The 9,425-nt window shown below is 40.0% G+C and overlaps 1 protein-coding gene across 1 annotated transcript; it reads left to right on the top strand.

The window, feature by feature from the left end:
* Positions 1 to 6: 6 nt before the first annotated feature.
* LOC113979912 (myosin-1B-like) lies at positions 7 to 9,421 on the top strand (the record flags this gene model as incomplete). The annotated part of the gene is made up of 15 exons (XM_027707193.1): positions 7 to 139; positions 790 to 869; positions 1,164 to 1,251; positions 1,338 to 1,455; positions 2,267 to 2,390; positions 2,476 to 2,612; positions 3,308 to 3,563; positions 5,056 to 5,298; positions 5,404 to 5,580; positions 5,665 to 5,810; positions 5,898 to 5,988; positions 6,077 to 6,466; positions 7,217 to 7,343; positions 8,945 to 9,063; positions 9,385 to 9,421. Coding segments are annotated over exons 3-15 (2,035 nt in total), but the record flags the coding sequence as incomplete, so codon positions are not given.
* Between the last annotated feature and the right edge of the window lie 4 nt (positions 9,422 to 9,425).

The raw sequence follows: 9,425 nt of genomic DNA, 5'->3' as shown, positions 1-9,425 counted from the left end.
GGCACAGTGGACTACAACATCACTGGGTGGCTGGAGAAGAACAAGGATCCCCTGAACGAAACGGTGGTGGGGCTGTACCAGAAATCATCCCTGAAGACCCTGGCCTTACTCTTTGCCTCTGTTGGTGGGGCGGAAGCAGGTGATTTCTTTAAAATCAGTTTTCCTATAATGTATAGGGGAAAAAAATTGTGTAATAATATTTTACAATAATACTTACACTTCTAAAATTGAAAACCCAAAACCTCATCTACTTTTTGGAACTCAGTATAATGAAGGATATTACAATTCCCTAGAGACCTGAATAGATCTGTAGGTTTTAAAACCAGACAGTTCTACTACAACATTACCCAGACTAGCTGAGAAACCAGATTTATGCAGTTTGGACCATTCCCAAATACTTCAGGGAATACAATCAAATGTATCAGCATGCTGCTGAATATATGCATACCCTTACCTGTAATGATACATGAATACTGCATTGGGTGTATTCACTAGCTACTAATTAAATTCCTTAAATATCGTTCTATACAAAATGTTACATGTTGTTTCCTGATTGCATTTTCTGAACTTCGGCTTGAAGTCACTGGTTTTCATTCTTCTGCTATCTGAAAAAAATTGTCTCCACTGTATGCATTTGCAAATTTTGATTTATATTATTATTACTTTTATAATAATAATATTTATAATAATATTACTTTTACTAGATTTTTTAAGATGAACATACAAGGTTTTTCAGATTCTTTGTGCTTTTGTTGTTCATTTCTTTCTAAAAAATATATTATTTTTTAGAGAGTGGTGGTGGTGGTGGCGGCAAGAAGGGTGCCAAGAAGAAGGGTTCTTCTTTCCAGACAGTCTCAGCTCTTTTCCGGGTACTGTAGAATAATTATTCTAAATTTACCACATTGTGAAAAAAAATACAGAAAATTTAGTTCAAAAAAGCTTTAGATTGATCTAATATACAAAATCTTTATGTTCAAAGGATAAACACATGTGCTTCTAATAATGGATTCTCACTGAATCCTTAGAAGTATTCTTTCAGAACTGCCTAAAAGCTCTATAAAAACTATGCTTATCATGGTTTTATTGCAGTGTTTTTACTCCATCTAATACTGAGATTGTGTAAGTGACATTTTTAAACCCCTGGCTTTGTTCTTGCTCCAAAGGAAAATTTAAACAAGCTGATGAGCAATTTGCGAAGCACACATCCCCATTTTGTGCGATGCCTTATTCCTAATGAAACAAAAACACCCGGTAAGTTGTTAAAATTCAAAGTTGTGATATATCTGTTCTTCTCTGTGCAGTAAAATTAAATACAAATTCATCCTGTGATTTATTAGGTGCCATGGAACATGAGCTGGTGCTGCACCAGCTGCGCTGTAACGGCGTGTTGGAAGGGATCAGGATTTGCAGGAAAGGATTCCCCAGCAGAATCCTCTATGCTGACTTCAAACAGAGGTCAGGCTAAATATCATCCACCTTCCACCATATCCCCAAATGCTGAGTAATGTGCATTTCCTAATTGTTCTAAGTATTGTGAGGGTTATGGGAGGGGTTCATTATACCTACCTTAAAGTATACAAAAGTTAATTCTCCAAGTTAGTCATCCAGTTTCTTTCTATAGCTAATGAGAAAAGCAGATATTTTCAAAGGACAATTATTTATTCCCGTCCTTTCTTCATATTCTGGTATGAGATAAAGTATTTTTTAACTAACTATCCAGAAATGAAGTTGACTATTTTAGACTTAAGCACCTGGAGAGCAAAGTAAGATGACTTTCAGCCGTCAGCACAGAAATATGAATAAAGACAATACGAGTCATTCTAGACTAACTTTTTGGAAAACTAAATAAAATGAAAGTATCTTGCTTCTTGTTCTATACCAGCTGGAAAATACTCAGATAACATGTGCTGCCACTAGTTAGGATTGAGATTTGCTTCACCTCTCCATGTATTTTGTTCTTGCGCAAAAAGTTCTCATTTAGAGATAAGGCATTAGATAACATGAGAAATATGTCAGCAGTTACCCACAGAAATCATTATCCATTCTGTGTCAAAAAATCTCTGGACTAAGGGAAATGCAGAGTTTTTCCTAAAAACAAATTTAGCCATGAAAGTGTGATTTCTAGAGAATGGAAGTGTTCAGATTTATTCACCTCTCTTCCACTCTTGAACCCTCTTCAGAGAATTTTAACAATGGCATTGGTTGGTACAGGTTTGACTGAGCTTTCAGGAATCTGACCTTCTCCATATTCAATTTCCTGCGATAGGTATAAGGTGCTTAATGCCAGTGCCATCCCAGAGGGACAGTTCATCGACAGCAAGAAGGCTTCCGAGAAGCTCCTTGGCTCAATCGATGTGGACCACACCCAGTACAAATTTGGACACACCAAGGTACAAACCCCCCATTCCCTCACTCACTCTGTGCCTGTGCTTTGCCCCGCCTGACAGTGATGGGCTGCAACATTCCCTCTCTAAGGTGTTCTTCAAAGCTGGGCTGCTGGGGCTCCTGGAGGAGATGAGGGATGAGAAGCTGGCACAGCTCATCACCCGCACACAGGCCGTGTGCAGGGGTTACCTGATGAGGGTGGAGTTCAAGAAAATGATGGAGAGGAGGTAGATACTTAGCCTTCTGGGACAATTCTTATCAGATACTAATGGCATGTACAAAATTGAAAATAAGTTTCTTCACAACAAATCTCATTTATTTCCCTTTAATTCAGTTTACCAATACAGATGTATATCCTGAAAATAGATGAAACAGTGTAAAATCCCAATTTAGGGAAATAAATATTTTTTTAACACTTTGTACTAATTTTTGATGAATTCGGTAAGTGGTTACACTGTATGTATGTCCAGAAACTCAATATCTAGTGTAAGCTAACTATTTTAGGTCAGTGCTTTAATCAAAGGAGAGAAACATATATTTCTATCACAAGAAAAGTATTCTCTTCCCTTTGATAACTTCCATGGAAGGGCTTGAGTAAAATTCTGGAGGTGTTCCTTTTCATTGGCCATGAAAGTGAAGCAAACACCTGGACTCCAAAACTGTCCATATAGGTTGATACTCTACATAACACTAGAAAGTTTTCTGTGGAAATATATATTATATATAAAATGTGCACTAAATATTATTAAGAAATATATATTTAATAATACATGATAAATATTTTATGCATAGATATATACAGGGCCATAACTATAAAGTATTATATGTAGAACTTCGCATTATCCATATTAATATATACAATTAAATATGTTTTATAGATTTTAAAATATGTACCATAATATATTTTGTTATTGCCTTTCAGAGAGTCCATCTTCTGCATCCAGTACAATGTTCGTTCCTTCATGAATGTCAAACACTGGCCCTGGATGAAGCTGTTCTTCAAGATCAAGCCCTTGCTGAAGAGTGCAGAGTCTGAGAAGGAGATGGCCAACATGAAGGAGGAGTTTGAGAAAACCAAAGAAGAGCTTGCAAAGTCTGAGGCAAAGAGGAAGGAGTTGGAGGAGAAAATGGCTTCTCTAATGCAGGAGAAAAACGATCTGCAGCTCCAAGTGCAGGCTGTGAGCATTGCTCATGTTTTTGTCTTGGAGCAACCTATGCAAAATCATCCCAAATGTCTCAGTAACAGACACATTATCCAAAACCAGTATTTATTGTAGAAACATACATGTATTTTATAAAATAGGAAGGAAAACCACATAGAAAATCTGCAGAATAATAATAAATTTACAACTAACTCTTGCAGCTGCTTCCTTACACTTTTAAATTAAGAGAGAAATAATCAATTTCCAATGAGCAAATAGCACAGTTTACAGGATGTCATTTTAAATGGTACTTGGTGACTTACAGAAGCAATTATCACATCTTTATAGAACTTTATATATTACTCAATTTTGATATGTTATCACCTACCAATAAAGGTAGTCTGGAGGTCCTGTTAACACCTTTTATTTGGAGAATCACAAGTGGATTCAGGTGGAGTAGGAGGGGCTGAAAATGTCAGGAATTTCTCTGGCATTTATGGTCCTTGCCTCCTCAGGAAAGTGATGAAAGTGGACTTTTTCCTTTTTTCTCTGGAAATAAAAAGGTAGCAACAATAATGTCCTTAAAACTGTATTTACAAGCTTGGATTTGGATTCATCTGATGACATTTTGATGTCTACAGCCTAAAAGAACATCTTCACCAGTACCTTCAGGTGCTCTTCATCTTCAGCACCAAGAAACTCATTCTTTTAGAGTATGGTACAATTAATCCAAAAATTAAAAATTTTTGCTTAAATGGACTGCAACTAGATATCATGGCAAATACCTAAATCTACAGGAGACAAACTCCAACCTAGCTATTTTGCTGAGCTTTAGAAGTTCTTCTGCTTGGGTGGCATCACTGCTCTTTACCAGAGAAAAGACAAAAAGAATAGGTGGTATGTAGAAAACAAAGATTGCTTCTAAGTAACTTACATCTTAGAATGCCTCTAAATGCAGGTGATTGTAACTGCCCTAGTAAATATCTTTTGCCCTTCCAAACTTTTCTTCTTGACCACAAGTGCTAGAAACATGCCTGTGAAACAGTGATCTTACCACAAAATTTTGCCAAAACCAAAAATTTAATTCATGCTCATAAAATCTTTTGGGAAGAGTTCAATAAGATTTTCTCAGACAATGTTTGAGGGTTTAACATTCAGGTTTTTTACACCATAACCTAAAAAGTGTGCCTACATGGCTCTCTTCAGTGGAGCTCTTTGCCAGTTTCCAGTCCACTAAAACACAACAGAAGTGTAATGATGCAAGGATACAATGGACACACTGTCAGACCTGACAAGTCTTCAAATGAATGTTGGCATTGAATGAGCAGTTAAAGACTTTTAATGTTTGATAATATATTCCTTCATTTTAGGGGATGGAGGCAGTCTAAAACAAATAGATACTCTCAGAGTTTTGAGTTTTACCTACAAAGTAGATTGTAAAGCTGCTTTGAGAATATCATGTCACTGTTTGAAAATAAGTAAAAAAAAAAATTATTTGAAAACTGTTCCATTTAAATGAATCATGTAGGAAGCTGATGGTTTGGCTGATGCTGAGGAAAGGTGTGACCAGCTCATCAAAACCAAAATCCAGCTGGAAGCCAAAATTAAAGAGCTGACTGAAAGAGCTGAGGATGAGGAGGAAATCAATGCTGAGCTGACAGCCAAGAAAAGAAAACTGGAGGATGAATGTTCAGAGCTGAAGAAAGATATTGATGACCTTGAGCTAACACTGGCCAAGGTGGAGAAGGAAAAACACGCCACTGAAAACAAGGTATGAGGCAGAAAATCTCACCCACACTCCAGAAAAGAGCCCCGTGCTCTTCCAGGACTTCTGGATCTACTTCCTTGATTTACACTTGCTCCCTTCTTCCTAAAGGTGAAAAACCTCACAGAGGAGATGGCAGCCCTGGACGAGACCATTGCCAAGCTGACAAAAGAGAAGAAAGCCCTCCAAGAGGCCCATCAGCAGACCCTGGATGACCTGCAGGCAGAGGAGGACAAAGTCAATACACTGACCAAAGCCAAGACCAAGCTGGAGCAGCAAGTGGACGATGTAAGCACACGGACACAGAGCAGGAACAGACAGGTATGGAGTTTGAGCTGGCTGGTGGAGCACTGATGGCCTTGTTCTGTGTAGCTGGAAGGGTCCCTGGAGCAAGAGAAGAAACTGCGCATGGACCTGGAGAGAGCCAAGAGGAAACTGGAAGGAGACCTGAAGCTGGCCCAGGACAGCATCATGGATCTGGAGAATGATAAGCAGCAGCTGGATGAGAAACTGAAGAAGTAAGTGTGGCCCTGGGGCACCTCCGTGCTGGGCTGCAGCTCTTGTCTTTTTCCTTTGAGCTGTAACCCACTTTGCTTTGCCCAAAGGAAAGACTTTGAAATCAGCCAGATCCAGAGCAAAATCGAGGATGAACAAGCCCTGGGCATGCAACTACAGAAGAAGATCAAGGAGCTGCAGGCAAGTATCTGCTCCTTCGCCTGCCTGCCCCAGGCTCGGCTCAGGGAGGAGGAGGGCACGGGTGTGAAGGGTCCCTCGTGTTCTCCAGGCCCGTATTGAGGAACTGGAGGAGGAAATCGAGGCCGAGCGAACCTCTCGCGCTAAAGCAGAGAAGCATCGGGCTGACCTGTCCAGGGAGCTGGAGGAGATCAGCGAGCGCCTGGAAGAAGCAGGAGGGGCGACGGCAGCTCAGGTGGAGATGAACAAGAAGCGGGAGGCAGAATTCCAGAAGATGCGCCGGGACCTCGAAGAGGCCACGCTGCAGCACGAAGCCACGGCTGCCGCCCTGCGCAAGAAGCACGCGGACAGCACAGCTGAGCTGGGGGAGCAGATCGACAACCTGCAGCGCGTCAAGCAGAAGCTGGAGAAGGAGAAGAGTGAGCTCAAGATGGAGATTGATGACTTGGCCAGTAACATGGAGTCTGTCTCCAAAGCCAAGGTACACAAATACTTCTTCTCATTAATTCAAACTTAATCAAGTACTTATATTTTAACATAGAAATTGAAATCATACTTTATAATAAATAATTGCACTTTGCAGCTTGACTTTGTGTTTATACTTTTCTGTATTTTTATAATAATTTTTTAATCCTTTGAGTGAGATCTAAAAAACTGTAACACCTAACCTAAGGATCTGTGGGGTCTCATTTCTTGGTTCAGAATATTATGACAGAAATGAAAGACACTGACCTTATTGCTTTTTAATTTCTCCTAAAACAGAAATTGCTCCTAGAGTGGAAATTATCCTCTCCTTTTTATTCCTATGTTTCTTTTCCTCCCTTAAATACTTCAGTGACATAATTTTTAAACAGCATATAGAATTTTAAATTTCTTCCTCATTTTACAGTTTCCCATTATCCTTTTTATCTGATGAAAATAGATTATTGTATAATACTAGTACAGTAATAATTATTAATAAAAATTTGTGTATGTATTAAATATAGAATCATAGAATCACAGAACGGTTTGGGTTGGAAAGGACCTTAGTGATCATCTTATTTCATCCCCCCTGCAATGGGCAGGGCATACACAAATGTTGGAATCAGGGACACAAATTTCATAGAAATGTCTGTCATTTAACTGAGATATTTTGACTTCTAAATCATTGATTTCTTTTTTCATTTGTAAGATTTGAGATTCTGACTAACTTGAGTTGAATCATCTTTCTTTCTGTTCTTCATGCAAATAGGCAAACCTGGAGAAGATGTGTCGCTCCCTAGAAGATCAACTCAGTGAGATTAAGACAAAGGAGGAGGAACAGCAGCGCACAATTAATGACATTAGTGCTCAGAGAGCTCGGTTACAAACTGAATCTGGTAATATATTTGTGTTTTTAAGAGAATATTTGTGTTATATGACCTGGTTCCTTTAAAAAAAGAGTCCAAATCACCTGGGCTCTTGAAAGATACTAAGTTGGATATGAGCCAGAAAAGCATTCTTGTGATGCAGACAGCCAACAGAACCCTGAGAGAATCCTGAGCTGCATTAGGAGAAGTATTGCCAGCAGATTAACAGAGGGTGATCCTTCCCTCTACTCAGCATGGGTGAGGCCATGCCTGGATTGCTGTGCTGAATATTAGGCTCCCCAGAACCAGAGAGATACAGTCATCCTGGAGCAGGAGCAATAATATGTTTAAGGTACTGGAACAACTAGTTCCTGGAATAACTCCCCAGGGGCTGGTAGAGTGATCACTAGGGGGTTTCAAGACATGACCAGACAGGATGCTAGATAATCTCACCTAGACTCCCTTTCCCGTCAAAGGTTGCACCAGATGACCTTTCAGGGTCCCTTTCAACCTGGACTGTTTTATGATTATATGACTGGTGTTTCAAAGAATTCATCTATCTCATAACCTAGATGTCATCCTTCTGCTTCCCAGGAGACATTCAGAAGAGAATAATGATATACCTGAGCATGTACACCACATTGTAGAATCATCAAATAGTTTAGGTAGAAAGGTCATCTAATCCAACCTCCTTGCAGTGAGCAGGGACAACTTCAACTGTATCAGGTTGCTCAGTGCCCCATCTAACCTGACCTTGAATGTTTCAATGATGGGGCATCCACCACATCCCTAAGCAACCTGTGCCACTCCTCTCATTTGAAAAATCTTATTTCTTGTATCTAATCTAAATTGAACCTCCTTCAGCTTGTCTTACCGCAACAGGCCTTATAAAAAGTTTGTCCCCATCTTTCTTATAGGCCCTCTCAAGTATTGAACAGTTGCAATAAGGCCTCCTCAGAGCCTTCTTTTCTCCAGGCTGAACAATCCTAATTTTCTCAGCCTCTCCTCATAGCAGAGGTGCTCCATCTCACTAAAAAGCTTCATGGCCTCATCTGGACTCACTCCAAGAGGTCAATGTCCTTCCTGTGTTGGATACTCCAGAGATGGATGCAGTAGTCCTGGTGGGGTTTCAAAGAGCGGAGTAGAGGGGTAGAATCACCCCTCTCCCCTGCATGCCCTGTGGGATGAGGCCAGGACACGTTTGGTTTCTGAGCTCCCAGCGCACACGGCCAAGACAGGACTGCTCTCGATCTATTCATCCCCCAGCCTGAATTGATACCAGGGGTTATCACAATCCAGGTGCAGCACCTTGCACTTGGCCTCATGAGACTACAATGGGCCATAAGCCCTCTGGATGGCACTGTAGTACTCAATCTGTAAACTCAACACTTTAACACGGGGCTTAGAGCAAACAAAGAATAAGACTAGCCGGATTTTACACACAGGGTCATTTCTTGCCTTTAAGTAAATACTATGGCATAGTTAGAGATGTGGGTAGGTATCAGTGATTAGGAATACATGAAAGAAATAAAAATTTGTTTTACTCAAAATATTTTATATGTGCATTTAATTATCAAGGTTAACACTTCTACATAAGTCATAACAAGGTTGTTTTACTCATCTGAACTCAGGTGAATATTCACGCCAGGTGGAGGAGAAAGATGCTCTGATTTCTCAGCTGTCAAGAGGCAAACAGGCTTTCACCCAACAGATTGAGGAACTCAAAAGGCATCTAGAGGAAGAGATAAAGGTGAGAAGACTTTACAAATTCTCAGTTATCCATTGGACTCCTTCTGTCTAGGAAGAACTTCAGATACATATAAAATTGTAAAATTGACAAGATGAGAGGAAGGAAATAAACACTTGTCTAATTCAGTCCAAGTCCTCCCAGAGTAGTTTTGCTCCCCTTCCCTGTAGTCTATCCATAAATTCTTTTACAGAATCCCAGATTTTCCATTTTCAGTCAGTAGTTCATCATCACTCACAACAGAATCAATGTTCATCAACATTTCAGTGAGGAAATTTTGCAGGATATTTCCATTCACTGTCACACTGCTATCTTTCCCCGCAGGCCAAGAACGCCCTGGCCCACGCCCTGCAGTCCGCTCGCCA

Source organism: Neopelma chrysocephalum, unplaced genomic scaffold, assembly GCF_003984885.1.
Source record: "Neopelma chrysocephalum unplaced genomic scaffold, ASM398488v2 Primary Assembly neopelma1_90457, whole genome shotgun sequence".
NCBI lineage: Eukaryota > Metazoa > Chordata > Aves > Passeriformes > Pipridae > Neopelma > Neopelma chrysocephalum.
Note: the sequence above shows the minus strand (reverse complement) of the source record. Positions and strands in the feature narration are given on the sequence as shown.